Genomic DNA, 18,937 nt, shown 5'->3' on the forward strand with positions numbered 1-18,937 from the left:
GGGGGATTAGCTCAAATGGTAGAGCGCGCGCTTAGCATGCGCGAGGTAGCGGGATCGATGCCCGCATCCTCCAACTTTTTCTTTATTTTTCTTCTTTCTTTTATTATGGTTTATTATCTTATTCCCCCTTACATAAAACTATAAAATAAAAGGTGGCCATGAATAAACAGTGCAATATTTAAAGCGCATCAAAATTTTGAACTCAGAAGTCATAACCAGTGCTTAGTCTCCCACGCAGGTGTTACCAGCTGTGTGGGGGAAGGTAGTGTTAAGCGTAGAGGTGTGCTTTTAATTTAAAGGTGTCTGTTTTGTCTGTGTTGCTTTTCAGACCTTGGGCACGCGCAGTTGCTAATTACTATACTCCTGCTCATCAGAGTATAAACTAGGGAGGGAAATTTGAGATGATCTGGGAATTTTTCGAATTTTCAGTAGCTAATTGCGGATTTGTTCCAAAGATTGATAGATCCCGCCTAGCTATCGAAAAAGAAATTTTATTCAAAAAATAGTTTTAAAATTACGTATTTTGCAATACATTTTACAATTAAAAACTAGATAGCAACATTATAGATTATAGCAGTACATGTATATAGATCAAGCCTTCTTTGTATTAAGGTATTTTTAGATATTTACTGAAAAGATGGTAAATTCATCTTAACCAAATGCAGTTAGTAATTATGCGAAAGAAGTCTCTCACTATCACTCTAACACCACTCCCTTGCTCGATTGACTCACCCCATAACTAATGCCTATACTCAAATTACTTCTACTACTATTCAGCTACTCAAACTACTGTTTATAATTATTATTGCATGCATTAATGAATTTCAGAATATTTTATGCTGACTGACTTCGCTCATTTGCCTCTTCACTACAGTGAACCAATGAATCATACATAAAATTATCGTTGTTTAGAAATAAATAATGGATCAAGGCGAACAGTATAATTGGAATAAGTAGCAAACCAGCTTCAACGAAAAACACGAATCCAGCTAAATGAAGTTGGTTCAAACCCACAGGATACAGAGTATTTATTGTGAGCGGTGCTAACAGTTGCGCAATGACTTCCGTTACGGCTAGAATACTGCACAAGGCTCCTTCCTCCTGCTTTTTAACAAGCTTGGAAGCAATACTTCGAATTCCTGGCGGTGCGACAGTAATGAAAAACGCGGGAATACACGACAAAAACATATCCACCGTCGTTCTCGCAAAGCGGCTAAGATTAAATCACTGACAATAAAAAACAAGCAGCCAATAATCACTATCAATGTCTCATTGATATACCTCGTAAGCACTTTAAAAGTGAATACTATTCCAATGCCTGCAACGGCCGTTTTCGCTGCCATGTAGTACCCTATCGTTTCCGAACCCCAACACAAAGGAGGGTGTTTTGTATATAAAACTGTAACGCTGCCAAAATAATCTAAGACTGTGAACGTAAATGAAATAAAAGAAAGCAAGAGGCAGACGTTCACATATAGAGCTCTTTTCTTCAAAACAAATTCTTTTATTCTCCTTGCATTAGTCAGGAAGGAAAATTTGTTGAATTTCTGTTTTTCTGTCAATGATTCTGGTAAGACGATTTTGATGTACAAACAGCAAAAAAACAGGATACCAACACTTGACCAAAATGGGGGAATATAACCTGAAAACGAAAATTATTGTTCACATAAATGATATGCATTGAAGACGCGTCTTAAAGGACATGGCAAGATTGTGATCTCATTTCAAGGAACGCTCAATATAATTTTTAAGATCCTACATTTACAGGGTTTTCACAGTTTGCTTGACTGTTGGATCGGACAGTTTACCGAAAGCTTTGCAGTATTTAATACTTACGTGGTGTACCTACAAGTTATTATAATTAGTTTACATATGGTTTGACTATTTCAGTTATTATTATTAGATTATTTTGGTTATTAATCATTTCGCAGTTTAAATTAATTTAGCATGATCCTATTTGGTTTGCATGAGAAGTGATTGAATTAGTGATTAGGTGTTAGTGCAATCAGAGAACAGAAGTATATCAGATTCATTGTGAGACAAGCGTGCGAGAGAACGATAGCAGAATTTGTGTGAGTTTGACAATCAGTGGAGATCCACTCTTCAGGTACTGTGAGCTGTGATTAAGGTTGTTTCTATAACAGTTTAGCTGTAATCTAATCAGAATCCAATCAATTTAGAATTTATAATATATTACGAAAAATCTCCATTGGATTGTGTTTGATTTCGCCCAATTGGAAACAACTGTTGTAATATTTTGACGTCAGGTGTCAATGTTGTGTCGCGCAATTTTCTATCTTGCCGGCCAGTTATCAATATATGAACCTGAAACTTGTTTGTGGTTGCGATTTCAAATTACTACTGAGTGGAAACATTTCGAACAACTAATAATTTTTAAGTTCCACTCATCGCTAAATCTACTCGCAAGCTCGCTGCCAGTGTTTCCATTCAGTTAAAATAAACTCTAACAAGCAATGTCATTGGACGAAATTACTCGCAGTGAGTTTTTGCAATGAGTGGCCAGAGTGGGTGAGAGAATTTAGTTTTACTATTCAAATTTGAAGTAATTTTATAGAGCCTACTTAATTACACCTCACGCGGCACGACAAGGAAAGTTAATAAGTTGAGCATTAATTCAAGATGACTGACAATCCATCATAACTCGTAGCTTTTAGTAACGTTATTATATTACAAGAACCAAGTGAAATATGGAAATTTTATAAAAATATTTTATTGATAATTTGAAACGTTCTCTCAAATAAGGCAATTAATTTTTTGCCAATGTCTTTAACCTATAAACGCGTGTCACTGTCGCTGCTATAGTTACCTGAATTTTTCAACCAAATACCACCGATAAAAAAGCTCAACATGACGGCCAGGACAATGGACAGCTGTATTAAACCCATTCTTATGGACCGAGATTTATTATCCGTGATATCTACGATGTAAGCTAAACATGATGCAAGCATACTTCCATGTGCTCCTGTTACACCGTTAATGAACGCACCCAAGAAAATAACGTAGAATGGCCATGCTATAAAAGGAAAAACAAAATATCTGTTCCAAATGTTATTATAGTTGAAATGATCTATACTAAATTTGGAACAACACATTTATACTAATGTGAAACAAGTAACAAGTTCATTATCCTAAGGATTCCACTTGCATGTGGAGGAAAGTTTTAGAGCGAAATATTTGCATATTTCCTTTTGAATTGAGAACAGTCATATTGCTGAATATTGAGAGAAACTTGCTGAATTAAAATCCTCGAATCTTTAGCTCGGCTATAATAGCTCTCGCGTGTCACAACTGTGGCCAAACCGTGAAACCGAACAGGGTAAGGTCTTAAGCATCGGATGTCATACCTAAGGTGACTGTTATCGAAACAATGAGGCAGTTAATGAGCGCACCGAATGTGGCAAAAAGCATCGTTGGTTTTCTTCCCACAGCGTCCGATAATGATCCATAGAGCAAGGTTGCAAAAAGTGATGGTACATTCACTAAAAGAACAGGTAAAAAGAAAGCATACATGAATAAAGTCTTTTTGTCGTCAGCGTGACAAGTTTGCTTTAACTTGGTCTGTAAAACTTTGGTATAACAATTAAAAATCAGAAACTTTTCTTTTATTCAATATACTTACCGACGTTACCGTGAAGGCTTAATATTGCAGACTTGCTGCAGTGTATAGTTTAATAATTTAACTCATTCCCAACGCGAGATTTGCTTATAGACTTTCATAAAATGTTAGTGTTTGGTCCTATTTGTGGGCAAACCAAGTTACGGGGCACATCACAACGCAAATTATCTTTTATAAAGTCTACATTTATGATATTCACTATATTTATTTATATATTCATACTTTTAGAGTGTGCAATGTACATAGTCCGTTGTTTCAGGGGAAAATTCCTACGAAATAAAAAGCAATTTAATCGTTCTTGTGTTAAAGCCTGTTGTTGTTTCTGGACGCTGTGATTATCCACAAATGCGTCTCCAAGATGGGACAAGCCCGCGTGCGAACAAATCTTGCGACGAGCTTGCTGCAACAACTTTGCTACAAGTCTGCTGCAGGATTTTACAACTTAGGCGTTTTTACGTGTGATGCATAGCGCTCAGTGTGTTTGGTTGTATCAACCGAAAAAATTAAGAAATGTCTGTCAGATCGAGTTAGGCTGTGGTTTAATTACCTCAGTCTCACCGCGGTTGGACGGTTGGACCTCGGTCAGTCGGTCTGACCTCGCTTCAACCGTCAGACAGAGGTTTGACCTAAGTTCACCGGCCGTTGATATATAGGTTATTTCTGTATAGTACTGTACCATTGCAGTTCATCGATCATCATCACCCTGTTACATGCATGGCAATATTTATAATCGCATATACACGATATCACAACACAAAATTACATGACCAAAATATGCATGTTAAGGTTTAAGCCTGGTTTCCCTATGACTCCTGGTTTTCTGTTTCCGACTCATTGTCTGTAATCATTCAAGGAGAACTTTTCAGAAAGACAAAAGATTTCACTCGTCAATAATCACCGACAAAAATATTTTCCCAAGTCGGCCGGCGTCATATGGAGACCATGGAGGCTTTTAAGTTTCGAAACGAATATGATAATTTTATGTTAGCCAATAGAAACTGTCTATAAGAACGATTGTGAACCCGTACTCTCCTTCAGTAAATGAGGCTACTCGTTCGTTCTCGTTCTCCTGTGCAGGTTAACTATTAAAACATCATTCCTACAGGCTGTATTTTACGTGGGATCAGCGACCTTCCCAGGATTTTCGAGTTGTAGAGGTCTACAAATTAAAATTATCATAGCAAAGTAGGACACATACTAGATAATTTCTGTGCGATAAACCAATAGGATGCATCCGTTTGTATACGGTTCTCCAACGCTGATATATTGCCAGAATCACCCGTGCCATTCTTACACAACTGACTGTCTTCAGTTATTGTGAAATTATGACGTTCGCTCAGCTCGTCGTAGATATATTGCTGTAATAGTGGTGATAGCATAGCGGCAGAAAACACATAGCCAAACACGACAGGCTCCACCGTAACCGAACGCATATTAACATACCTCCTAGCGGATAGCAAATCAGTTGCGATACTTTAGAATATACATGCTTTAGATGCAAATAACTAGAAGACTATAGTCATAACAAAAATTTCGCAATCTATTCTTGAACGCCGGAGGTCTTTATTTTTCATGTCGAAAGCGCTTTCTCAAATTTCACTGCTAGCGTCGGAAACTGCCGAAAGACGCTGGAGGCCCGGAAGCACGTTTAACTGTCTTGCCTATTCAAATACGAGGCAACAAACATGACATTTTAGTAACTTAGACTTTCAAATGAATAAAAGTAAGACGATTAATACTGTTTTTAGAATTAAGAGCAGCTTCAGCTAAAAAAAGGTCTGGCGTTACATGCGTTTTGTAAACATTTCCTTCATATTTAAATTTTCCTGCGTCAAAGGACCTCCAAAGCAACGTCCCGGGTGCGAATGTCCCAGCAGAAAAACTTCCATACAAACTCAGGATGAAAAACTCCCGGCCCCGGCCGGCTCTCATATAAACAACCTACGTCTGTATCAAGGACGGATTTTTGAGTTTAGTATGCTTTTATATTCACCGTTGTGCAACACCTATTTCAAGACCGGTGAGTAATCTGTAAGAACCTTCGAATCTCTTCTTCTTCGTCAAATTGCGGTGCCCGCGCCAAGTTTGGCACCGCATTATATTCTGCCTGTGAGTTTGTTTGTTCGCATCAATACGTTTCCTTAATCGCCTAGTAAAAATTCCTTGCACATGCTTGGAATGCTTGGAATTTTTTCCTAATTATTACTATTAATCTTGTTGTACGTTTGCCAAATTCCTTTTTTAAAGGAACGTTCTTTTTTCAATTTTAATCTCAAACTCTGATAATTGCGTGTATCTCTGCTTTTATGCACCCAAGAAGGACAAAAATACCACCATTCGATTCAGCGTAAGAAATTATACTTACAGGTTTTAAGTATGTTACTAAACAAGAGTATTCGCAGCGATTTATGACGTTTGAAAGACAAACGAAATTGAATTGTTGACAAATCGCTCAAAATTACTATGCTATACTTCACTAGTAATAGTAAGTTTGGTCTTTGATATCTTTCATATCGTTGGTTTTCTCTTTTAATTTTCGTCCTTAAATAAGTGGATCGGTCTTACAATACGATTTATTTTATAGTACTTTGCAAATATATTCTATTTCGAAGGTTTTAAAGTCTAGTTTCAACAAGCGAACTTTATGACAAATCGCTCAAAATTATTAAACAAATTAAAAATGCAATACGCTTAATCCTTGACTTCTGTATCGTTGCTTTTCTACTTTCCGGCTCTACACCAGTTTATTCGTCTCACGTTTCTCTTCATTTTGATAGTATTTTTAGATAGTATTTTTAGCCTAAATATTTTATTTCTGAAGATTTTAAAACGGCGCAATTTTGACCTTAATGTACCAACCAACCAGGCTGCGGCCGACAGGAGAATGTAAGTTGGTGATGTCGTTAGAAATGAGCGGACGTTTTATTTCTAGGCAAGCATTGCGGGCACCGCATTTTAGTACTGTGTCTGGTTGGTCATCTTGATCAGCGTCGCCTAAATTCAGAAATTCATCCGCAATGTTATCGCCATGTTTGCCATTCAGTGTCCGACTGTCCGTAAGTTTTATTGGCGTGTCGCGTGGTTTTTGTTTGCGTGTGACACACCGCTTGTGGGCTACCGTAGGATCTAGGACTCTCCCCCACGAATAATGAAATTTGAAAACACCCGAAATTTATACGAAAAATGATACGCGAAAGCTATGCACCAAAAAATGTTCAAAACAAAATGGGTTTACCGTTTACTGGGTTTACGTGTGTCCAAATAACGGGCAATAATAGGAAATTACATCCATGCATGGAATAAAAACATCAGCGGCATCTAGAGCTGCATCATAACTTGATGTGCATGGGATAGATTATTCGCATTGTTCGCTTTTGGATCCGTTTAATTTTGTCTGACAAGTTGAATGCCATCATACACCGGACTTCCGTAATCGAGTAAGCATCTAATAAATGCAATATATTCTCTTGGCAAATGGGCCGATGAAACTCCACTACGCTTGAGAACTCGAAAAATGTCGGTTTGATGCTTTGGTTACTATCTCTGTAATGTGTAAAAATTCCACTTCAGACTATTCTGGATTGTTAAACTTTATACTTTGTGGGATTCTATTCTTTCAAGACTAATATTTTCAACAACTACTTAGGTGGATGGAGGCTGCTCTTTGTCTCGTCGAAAGGACGAGACTTATACATGCACTTTACACTGCAGCTGGTAAGAATTTGGGAAGGCTTGAAATATCAGTGGTTTTGGGTGAGTGGTAAAATATCACTTGCTACACTTGCATACCGTATTGCAAAGACTTATATAGCGAATTTTTGTTTTGAACAGTTGTCATGAATGAACAAGTTAATTCGTCAATAAATTACGTCTATCATTGCCGCATTATATGTAATTTAAGATAAGACTGCAAGGTGAAGCGAACAGGCAAAGTAAATTCAGGCATCAAAGTGAAGAAGTAAATTAAGCGATCGTTTTTAGTCAGTTCGAGCCATAGGAGATCCACCACTCTTCAGGTACCATTTTATAGTTTTATAGTTCCGTGTTAACTTTATAATGGATTTTAACGAACCCATAATATGATCTTTGTTATTGTAAAAATATTATTGGAATGTGCATGTTTTATCTTTGTAAATTTGTCATTTTAGAATTAAATGAAAAGGAAATCTCCTTGCGACTCGCAGTTTATCACCCTGGCATGTGTCCTTACCAATTTTAGCTGTCTAAGTCGGTGTTTGTACATGTGGGGAATTTATGAAGATCGATGTTGCATTGAATTTAAGCCAGGAACAGTTGATGGAAAAATGTGTCAACTGTCGGTCCTCCTGCAGGAATCGAAAGATTGAATTGTGGCAAGAGCAATGCACCGGCATCGCAAAAGCGTAGGTTCGATTCCTGCCGAAGGACCTATAGTTGACTCATTTTTCCATCAACTGTTCCTGGCTTGAATTTGAAGTGTGTATAATTCCACTCGATTTTAAGTCCCTTTGAACCTCTTCTCTAGAATATACAATCAACATGCCGCCGTATTGGTCACCGATTGATACCAGTCAATCTATGATTGACTGACCAGTTTATCAGTTTAAATAAAGATCTTATTATTATTATAATGCGGTTTCGCCTACTTGTTTTGTATATTTCTTTGTTTTAAACTGCACAAACTATTCATTAAACCTCTTACGATGTTTCTAACTTCCTGCTTTATTAAAGTTTGCGAAATATTTGCGAAATAATAAAATTACAGTCAAGCAAGTTGCAGATTGCCCTATTTGGTGGACCACGAAATACCTACAATGTTTACATGGGGTCAAATTACGTACGGGAGCTCGCCTATACAATCCGTACATATGCCGCCTAAATCGTTAAAGGACATTGACAGTGATGTTAAAAATACCTACCAAATACTTGATTTGGTATTTGTACTTGCCTATCGCATTTAGCTGTTGAGAAATGTTACGATAAAGTTGCCTATTTATGTTTTGTCTGCATCTTGAAAATAGACGCGTATGCTAATTTCGCGTATTCTCATTCTGACGTCATTGGCTGGGTTAAGGAGAACATATACACATATATACAATACAACACTGTCTTTACGGTAAAGTTGTTCGCGGTACCTTGTAAATACAATCAGCTAGTAGTACAAAAAGTAAATATCAGTGTCATAGTTATTTTTAAGAATTTTTTCAGTTTCACAGCACATGTCATCACAATAGTATAGTGGAGAGGGGAATGATAAAAATGGTCCTAACTGGAAATTGGGAATTGATTTTAAAGATGGGGGAATCGTAGGGGTCTCCAGGACTTCTTGCAGAATATTTTCTCTATTTTTGAGTCCTTATATACGACTTGATTTCCAGCATTTTGGGGAACAACTACTTATGAATCCATCTCAACAGAGTGAGGTCTGTTGAGAAAAATACCATTTATCACAGCACATTTCTCATTTTATCCCTGAACATTCTACTTTATCACTGCACAAATTGGTTATCACTGCACACTAAAATGAGGTATGATCAGTGTTATGCGGATATGTTTTCGACAATTGTTACAATAAACTTGTCTATTTGAGCTGCTCCGCAACTATTATAGAGCGCGATTATACGGAAAGTCAAACTAGATGTATTATAACATAATTTATTTGTTGACGGGGCTGAAATTAATGGAAGATCGATGCAGTTCTTAATAAATACTCTCTCGATTTCAATGGTGATGTGAAAGACGTCTTTCGGTTGGTAAATGACGATATTCAAAACCCAGGGGACACACTTTAGGTTACCTGCATTAATCGTATATATAGCTAGTTGATTCCAAATACGAGTTTCTAGTAAATCAAGTGAACAAACAAACGTTGCAATTAATATGTCCCCGATAAAACCTTAACTAACCGGGCTTATATAATTCGCAGTTTTCACAAAGAGAGCTGCAGTAATCAATTTTAGACTATACAATAAATAGATGAAACAAACATTTGTCGTATTTTCAATCCGTTCTCATTAATAATTGATGTCTTTTTAATTTCTAGATATATTCTCTAAACAAATGGATTTCCGTCTGAAAATTTGTTTGTTGCTGATACTTTTCGTGGCATTTTCGGATGTTGATGGAGGTACATCTTTAATTATAAAGGAGGGATTATAAAATAAATGTATTGGTGAAAAATGGTTATTTGTCTGCCGTATGAAAAAAAAGTTAATGATTAATTTTCTTGTATGATTGCATGGCGACTTTAGTAATTATAATAACTTGTAGGTACACCACGTAAGTATTAAATACTGCAAAGCTTTCGGTCCGTTAACCCGGACCTTCATCAGTGCAATTACTTGAATACACGTTTGCGCGTCACTTAAATATCATGTTAGTCGTGATTAGTTTGCTCGCGCTATTAATTAAACGGTTTCATTTAATTAAGTTCTAATTAATGCGCGCGCCCTAGACAAGTATTTGACTAAGAGACACCGAAAAGAGCACGCCACGTACTATTAAGTGGCTTTCCCTCTTGGACGATAGTTTGATGTTTATAAATTTCAATAGATTCTCTCATTTTACGAGAGACAGTAAACTTATCGTTTGCTAAAATGGTAGCATCGTTCCATTTAATGCGATGATCATAAGTCCATGCATGGTGAGCTACTGCAGACTTATCCAGTTTACCTTTCTCGCAGTTCGTCTTATGTTCTTTAAGACGTATTGAGAGATTTCTACCGGTCTCTCCAATGTAAACCAAACCACATTCACATGGAATGCGGTACACACCAGGTTTCTGTTGTTCATCGACGCCATCCTTGTGTGTGTAAAGAGCGCGAAACAATTTGTTATTGCTTACCAATATATTGGCCCAGCTTCATATAAAATCGTTAGGATTTTAAAAGAAGTTGGAATACAAGTTTACCATTCTAGCAATAACAAATTGTTTACCATATATTGGCCCAGCTTCATATAAAATCGTTAGGATTTTAAAAGAAGTTGGAATACAAGTTTACCATTCTAGCAATAACAAATTGTTTCGCGCTCTTTACACACACAAGGATGGCGTCGATGAACAACAGAAACCTGGTGTGTACCGCATTCCATGTGAATGTGGTTTGGTTTACATTGGAGAGACCGGTAGAAATCTCTCAATACGTCTTAAAGAACATAAGACGAACTGCAAGAAAGGTAAACTGGATAAGTCTGCAGTAGCTCACCATGCATGGACTTATGATCATCGCATTAAATGGAACGATGCTACCATTTTAGCAAACGATAAGTTTACTGTCTCTCGTAAAATGAGAGAATCTATTGAAATTTATAAACATCAAACTATCGTCCAAGAGGAAAAGCCACTTAATAGTACGTGGCGTGCTCTTTTCGGTGTCTCTTAGTCAAATACTTGTCTAGGGCGCGCGCATTAATTAGAACTTAATTAAATGAAACCGTTTAATTAATAGCGCGAGCAAACTAATCACGACTAACATGATATTTAAGTGACGCGCAAACGTGTATTCAAGTAATTGCACTGATGAAGGTCCGGGTTAACGGACCGAAAGCTTTGCAGTATTTAATACTTACGTGGTGTACCTACAAGTTATTATAATTAAGTTAATGATTGTCGGGTTTTCCGCCCATATAGAAATTCTCGATCTCTCTCGCGTTCTCTTCCTTTCTAACTCTCACACACTTTCCCTTACACACTTACGTTTTCATCTTTCAGATAATTGTTTTTCCGTTAATGGTGTGTGTGTACATCCACGTCTGCCTTGTCCTATTGACCACTACGTATGTTCTAGATATCGTTGTCCAGGCTTGGAAGATTGCTGTTGGTATGTATTTTTATTCTATTTTGCACATGGTTACAAATTTTTTAACTGGATGACAACTATTTCATTTTGTGGGGGCAAATGATTCTTGCTCGATTTCGCATTCAAGTACCTTATATGTCCAATATCTCTGCAAATGTCCATTGGACATATTGCCCGATAACGCCAAAAGCAAAAATCACCACAGGCTACTGATTAGCATTTTAAGCCAAGCTATATGAAGTATACCCGCGATGAAAACCCATGTTGTTATGAGAATGCTGGATCCAATGGACACATGAAAATGTCCAATGGCCATTTCACTTGAATCACTTCTCAGATCAATCTGTACGAAATTTTGGGGCGTATGTAACAGTGTCTGCCTGTTGCATTAATTAGTCGCAGATGGGTTTGCCTACAAGACAACTGTCCATTCGAAATTTCGTATGTCTAATAGACATTCCGTTCGTCCATTGGATCCCCTGGACAAATCAAAATGTTCAAAATGATCCATTGCATCCATTGGACTTATTCCCATGGCAAGCAGACTAGGCTTTTACCAGCACGAGGTAGCTAGGTCATTTACGTCATAAGGTATTACATTACAGCAAAACAGTGACATTAGTTAACATGCACAACTGAACGAAAGCGTACGAACAGCCTCATTAACTCAACGTTATACGCGTTTAAACTGGCATAAGCTCGCTTGCTTATTGGTCGAAACGACAAATCATGAATTTTTGTCAAACATACGGGGTGTCCCAAAAAAATGCAGAACATTAATACAGCTCTAAGGGACTGTTTACATGAGCCCGGTTACCCGAGATTCAACGAAGCGTGAGATGATTTTGAGGTATTGAAATGAGCAAATAACATGATCCTGACAGTCATATAATCACCACAACAATAGCATGTGCTTGTTTGGTATCATAGAGACTTATTTCAATACCTCAAAGTCATCTCACGCTTCGTTGAATCTCGGGTAACAGGGCTCATGTAATCAGCTCTTAAAGCGCAATAGATAAGCACCTCTGGGAATTGAAAATGGCTCACATTGCTGTACAGGGTGAGTAAAAAAAAACTGACACCTTTGAAATTCAAATTAGCTGTGAACTTATGGCTGGAATATGACAATTCCCATATACAGGGTGTATCAAAAAAAACGCAACCACTTAATATTCTAAAATTCATATTGTTCATAAGCTCAATAGATTTTATGCCCCTGGGATTTTGCCCCCGCTTCTAATCGTACATTTCAACTGCTAATAGTCAAATCAGCTAAACTAATAATGGTGCAGCTATTATTGTCGTGCATGATAACTTGAATGCTAACTGTCGACCTTGTAAAATAAATTGTAAATAAAATTTTACTCGTTAAATACTTTCAATTCAGCTCGTTGGTTTACGCACCCGACTTAGTTTACCGACGATTGTGCCGCTAGAATATGATCAGTACAAGCTTTCTCGCATTCCAGGGGCCAAACGTCTTTTGTGTTGTAAAACAAAGAGGATATTCATGAATATTAAGTGGTTGCGTTTTTTTTTATACACCCTGTACAATCAACAAAAACGATTTGATAAAACTGTTCTTTTGTATTTACAGAGCTTAGAATGCATTTTAACTCCCAATGGGAACAAACTTTATGTTTTATGTAATTAATATGATATGTAATTAATATTTTAGGCAACTTCTGTCACATTACAGCCGCTATCCAGCTAATTTGAATTTCAAAGGTGTCCGTTTTTTTTGACTCACCCTGTAGTTCATTAAAGACATTGCGACGGCACAACTATAGAATACCCCGCAATGTTAAGTATCAAGAACGCTGCCTACGAGCCTACGCGTCTACATCAGGGTTGGTAGATAGCTGCATATTTGAGGCCAAACAACATCACACTAGTTCTTTGTTTCCTTTGTCTTTGCCTTTTGTCTTTTTTGTTTTCTTCATAGCACTAATGACAATTTGGCCTCAAATATTTGCATATCTACCAACTCTGGTCTACATGCATGCTTTGTTCAGTTTACAATAACACCTGGGGCCGGTTGTATGAAAGCCGGATAGCGTCTATCCACCGGATAGTGATTTTTTCAATCGCGTTAAAATCGCCCGTTGTTTGCAATAACTTTGATTAAATCTTAGTATTTCTAAATGGATGATCCTCTTTAATAATTGTTGTTTCCAAAGCTGAATTTTATTGCTTTTCTAACATTTTTAGAAGGGTTGAAATATCACTATCCGGTGGATACCGCTATTCGGCTTTCATATAACCGGTCCTTGTAAAATAGCTTTGTTATTTGTTTGATCACTGCTATTTTTTAGTTTATTTTCTTTTAAAATGAGATATAGGTCATCTCATTACCACACATCTAACTAATTAGGGTTAGGGTTAGGGTTAGGATAAGACATAAATATAATGGACTTTGATGAAGTTTTATGTTTTTAGCCGGTGTAGGCGAGTAGGCGAGTAGGCCAGTAGATGAGTAGGCCAGTAGGCGAGAAGGCGAGTAGGCGAGTAGGCGAGTAGGCGAGTAGGCGAGTAGGCCAGTAGGCGAGTAGGCCAGTAGGCGAGTAGGCTAGTAGGCGAGTAGGCGAGTAGGCGAGTAGGCGAGTAGGCGAGTAGGCGAGTAGGCGAGTAGGCGAGTAGGCGAGTAGGCGAGTAGGCGAGTAGGCGAGTAGGCTAGTAGGCGAGTAGGCCAGTAGGCCAGTAGGCGAGTAGGCCAGTAGGCGAGTAGGCCAGTAGGCGTGTAGGCCAATAAGCAAGAAGCTAAGTGTGTAGGGCTGTGGCGCATAAGCTAAAATTTATGTATAGAAGGGGCGTAGGCTGTAGGCTCGTTAGATCAAAGCCATTGCTTCGATGGCGGGGTATTCTATAGTTATTCCATTGCGACCACTTAACGCCGAACGCACAAAATCCGGAAACAATACTCTTTCCATACGCTTCATGTCGAGTCATCGAACCCACTTCCTCAAATACCTGGTTAACATGAGTACTATTATGACCACAATCTATCAGATACTTAGCGTATATTTTACTAATAGCAAGAAAATCACTATCCTCAGAACAGATACGTCTTAACCTAAGAGCTACACCTTTAGCTATACCCCGTATCTGAGACTTAGGATGCGATGACTGAGCGCTAAGGTATAAATGGGCATCAGTGGGCTTACTATAGATAGAAGTAACCAGTTTCCTATTAACAATAGTAATAAATAGATCAAGAAAATGCAAACTACGCCCTCCAATTTCCATAGTAAATTGTAATTGCTGATCGAATGTGTTTAGGACACTGAAAAAAGCGTTAAGACGTTCCACAGAACCACGCCAAAGTACAAAAGTATCATCACGGAATCGAAACCAACACCTAAGTTCAGAAAATGTGGAACGCGCCGTCAAAACTTGCTTATCTATATTTTCCGCCACAATATCAGCATACGAGCAAGAATTCTTGGGGCCCATAGCTGTACCGTTTTTTGCAGCCAAAATTGCGAACGAAAGGTCGAACAATTACTCTTAAGACAAATTTCCAGAGCTTCCATAACACATTCAACCGGCACGTCAATCCTGTCAGCGTATTCATTAAGCTTATGCCTCTTTCCATCCCCGACTGATTATCTATCGAGGGAAACATATTAGTAATGTCGAAACTGACTAACAAGTCACTCTCATCCAATCCCTCAGAATTAAGGTCATCAATAATATTGAGCATATGCCTGGTATCCTGAACTCGACAAGAAATAGTATCCATAACAACACTACAATATTTTTCAACAAATAAAGATAAATTCTCTGTAGGTGTACCACAACCAGATGTAATAACTCGTGCAGGATTACCAGGCTTATGCGTTTTTATCAACGGGTAGTTGATACCTGGACCAGACCTATCATTATCAGTGACAAATCTAATCCATTTATCAGACAAACCGCATGGTTTTCCATTTCTTGGTCCAACTCAAAATTTCAGCACACGTTTCATCTGAAATGTCGTGGTCTAAAATCTGAAATGAACCCCTATCCATTTGCTCCTTAACCTTAACAGCGTCTATATCATTATCTAAAAAGACAAAACTGTTACTTTTGTCTTGGATACGGATGATCAAATTACGTTCATCAATAGGTGTAGACCTAAATTTAGTTAGTGCTTCGCGTTCTTCAAGTGTTAAATTATCAGGCACATGATTCCGTCTAGCTGTATCAAATAAATCCTTTTCTACTCTATTTAAAAATACCTCAATCGCTGGGACTCTACTAGATGGTGGTGGGTCTCTAGTCGATTTAACACAAGGAGGTCCCAAAGGATTTGCCACAAATACATTATTAGGATTATCAGGAGAATAAAAAAATGCCCGCCATCTTATTTTGCGCTTTAGATCTTGCCAGCTTTCTTGTAAACTATTCCAATCAACACTTCTAGGAGTAGGCACGAACGATGGACCACGTTTACAGAGATTCACAAGTGCTTGTTCAACAGGTTTATCCGTAAGATTGACCGGTTCAACTTTCTGTGGTTCATCAACACAGTCTGTAGTCCCATGATTATCACTCACTAATACCTTTCTTTGTTGTATACCATCACGGTTATATTTACTCAAACGGCAATATGCATACCTGTCCGTAATATACCGAGTTCGTTCCTCTAGATGTACCTTGATCAAGTCTGCTTCCCCAGGATAAAATCTCTCAAGGCCCAACAACAGTTCACGTTCTTCTTGCTTAACATGGGGCAGTTTATGCTTGTAATGTTGAGCAAACAAACCCATCAACTTGAAAGAACACTTCCTTAGTGTTGAGTCAACCCGGGATTGTAGAGACGGTTCTACAGTCCCACAGTGGAATTTAAGCAGGAAACCTTTAGGAATGGTACGGCGAACACGGTAATAGGAAAGCAACTTCACATGATGTTGAAAGCGAATAGACTTCTCTCTAATGGACAATAGTTTATTAAACAAATACTTAACATTTTTAGCTACTGGCCGCTCCATGGAGATAGAGTGAAGAATAAGAAATATACAACCAACAAGTATTCCCACACTGCTCGGTAGCAAAGACATATAGGAAACAATTGTAACTACCACGGCCAGAAGTAAAACTAAAAGATTTTATTAAAAATATACTAAGCTTAAATTTTCGGCCACATGCCGCAGCCTTCTTCAGAAATTAACTAACTAATACAAATAAGTCCAATATATAAGGAGAAGAACATGCATAATACATAATACAAATTATAGCCTATTGTTGAGAAAAGTCATGAGTGCTATTCAAACCACCCAAATTAGTCAGTAACATTCCTATCCAAAAGTTCTCACACTTTCTTAAATCCTCTTTGTTTTGATCAATCAACATAAACTTCAATTTCAAATGCTTATTGTCATGCTTATCAATAAAATGGTTAACTACACCGCATGTTCTACGACCATGTTTAATGTGGGACTTGTAATTAGCTAAACGGGGCTTGAAATTAATAGTAGAACCAATGCCCTGCAGATTACAAGCCACACACTCAGCTAGGTAAATAACATGCTCAGAGGTACACGTCAAAGTCTTACGAATACTAAACTTTCTCCCCGTCACGGCTGACACAAACTCACCACCAGGTTTTAAGAAATGTTGACAACAATCACATCTCCTGGCAGTGCATTTAATACAACCTTGACCAACAGGCCCAATAATACGATAAGGGTTAGACGGGGCTAACAGCTCTTTCAAATTAGCACCCCTGGTATATGCTACTTGGATAGAATCCTTGGGAAGAATAGCGCTAGCACGCTCATCTGTGTCAATGATATCACGGTGTTTAGCCAAAATGCTGGCGATGTTGGGTGCGTGAGGATTGTATTTGGTTACAAATACACATTTCCCACCTCTAGATTTGGGTTTTTTATTTCGCGCTTCATGTCGAGTCATCGAACCCACTTCCTCAAATACCTGGTTAACATGAGTACTATTATGACCACAATCTATCAGATACTTAGCGTATATTTTACTAATAGCAAGAAAATCACTATCCTCAGAACAGATACGTCTTAACCTAAGAGCTACACCTTTAGCTATACCCCGTATCTGAGACTTAGGATGCGATGACTGAGCGCTAAGGTATAAATGGGCATCAGTGGGCTTACTATAGATAGAAGTAACCAGTTTCCTATTAACAATAGTAATAAATAGATCAAGAAAATGCAAACTACGCCCTCCAATTTCCATAGTAAATTGTAATTGCTGATCGAATGTGTTTAGGACACTGAAAAAAGCGTTAAGACGTTCCACAGAACCACGCCAAAGTACAAAAGTATCATCACGGAATCGAAACCAACACCTAAGTTCAGAAAATGTGGAACGCGCCGTCAAAACTTGCTTATCTATATTTTCCGCCACAATATCAGCATACGAGCAAGAATTCTTGGGGCCCATAGCTGTACCGTTTTTTTGCAGCCAAAATTGCGAACGAAAGGTCGAAGAATTACTCTTAAGACAAATTTCCAGAGCTTCCATAACACATTCAACCGGCACGTCAATCCTGTCAGCGTATTCATTAAGCTTATGCCTAACTCTTTCCATCCCCGACTGATTATCTATCGAGGGAAACATATTAGTAATGTCGAAACTGACTAACAAGTCACTCTCATCCAATCCCTCAGAATTAAGGTCATCAATAATATTGAGCATATGCCTGGTATCCTGAACTCGACAAGAAATAGTATCCATAACAACACTACAATATTTTTCAACAAATAAAGATAAATTCTCTGTAGGTGTACCACAACCAGATGTAATAACTCGTGCAGGATTACCAGGCTTATGCGTTTTTATCAACGGGTAGTTGATACCTGGACCAGACCTATCATTATCAGTGACAAATCTAATCCATTTATCAGACAAACCGCATGGTTTCCATTTCTTGGTCCAACTCAAAATTTCAGCACACGTTTCATCTGAAATGTCGTGGTCTAAAATCTGAAATGAACCCCTATCCATTTGCTCCTTAACCTTAACAGCGTCTATATCATTATCTAAAAAGACAAAACTGTTACTTTTGTCTTGGATACGGATGATCAAATTACGTTCATCAATAATCCTGGTAATCCTGCACGAGTTATTACATCTGGTTGTGGTACACCTACAGAGAATTTATCTTTATTTGTTGAAAAATATTGTAGTGTTGTTATGGATACTATTTCTTGTCGAGTTCAGGATACCAGGCATATGCTCAATATTATTGATGACCTTAATTCTGAGGGATTGGATGAGAGTGACTTGTTAGTCAGTTTCGACATTACTAATATGTTTCCCTCGATAGATAATCAGTCGGGGATGGAAAGAGTTAGGCATAAGCTTAATGAATACGCTGACAGGATTGACGTGCCGGTTGAATGTGTTATGGAAGCTCTGGAAATTTGTCTTAAGAGTAATTGTTCGACCTTTCGTTCGCAATTTTGGCTGCAAAAAAACGGTACAGCTATGGGCCCCAAGAATTCTTGCTCGTATGCTGATATTGTGGCGGAAAATATAGATAAGCAAGTTTTGACGG

The 18,937-nt window shown here is 37.9% G+C and overlaps 1 protein-coding gene, 1 long non-coding RNA gene and 1 other non-coding gene across 3 annotated transcripts; 2 read left to right on the top strand and 1 right to left on the bottom strand.

Moving 5' to 3' along the window:
- Positions 1-73, top strand: Trnaa-agc. Its single transcript has one exon. It is a non-coding gene; the product is annotated as a tRNA-Ala (tRNA).
- Positions 74-723: 650 nt separating this feature from the next.
- Positions 724-5,163, bottom strand: LOC114536123 (proton-coupled folate transporter-like). Its single transcript, XM_028557474.1, is given in 5 exon segments — positions 724-1,218; positions 1,221-1,642; positions 2,828-3,034; positions 3,366-3,500; positions 4,836-5,163. Coding segments are annotated over 5 exon segments (1,383 nt in total). The 5' UTR covers positions 5,071-5,163; the 3' UTR covers positions 724-834.
- Positions 5,164-7,104: 1,941 nt separating this feature from the next.
- Positions 7,105-11,430, top strand: LOC114536079. The gene is made up of 3 exons (XR_003688394.1): positions 7,105-7,653; positions 9,660-9,743; positions 11,328-11,430. It is a non-coding gene; the product is annotated as an uncharacterized LOC114536079 (long non-coding RNA).
- The last annotated feature ends 7,507 nt before the right edge of the window (positions 11,431-18,937 follow it).

Source organism: Dendronephthya gigantea, unplaced genomic scaffold (assembly GCF_004324835.1).
Source record: "Dendronephthya gigantea isolate DGI-Jeju-01 unplaced genomic scaffold, DenGig_1.0 000130F, whole genome shotgun sequence".
In the NCBI taxonomy this organism is placed as follows: Eukaryota; Metazoa; Cnidaria; class Anthozoa; order Malacalcyonacea; family Nephtheidae; genus Dendronephthya; species Dendronephthya gigantea.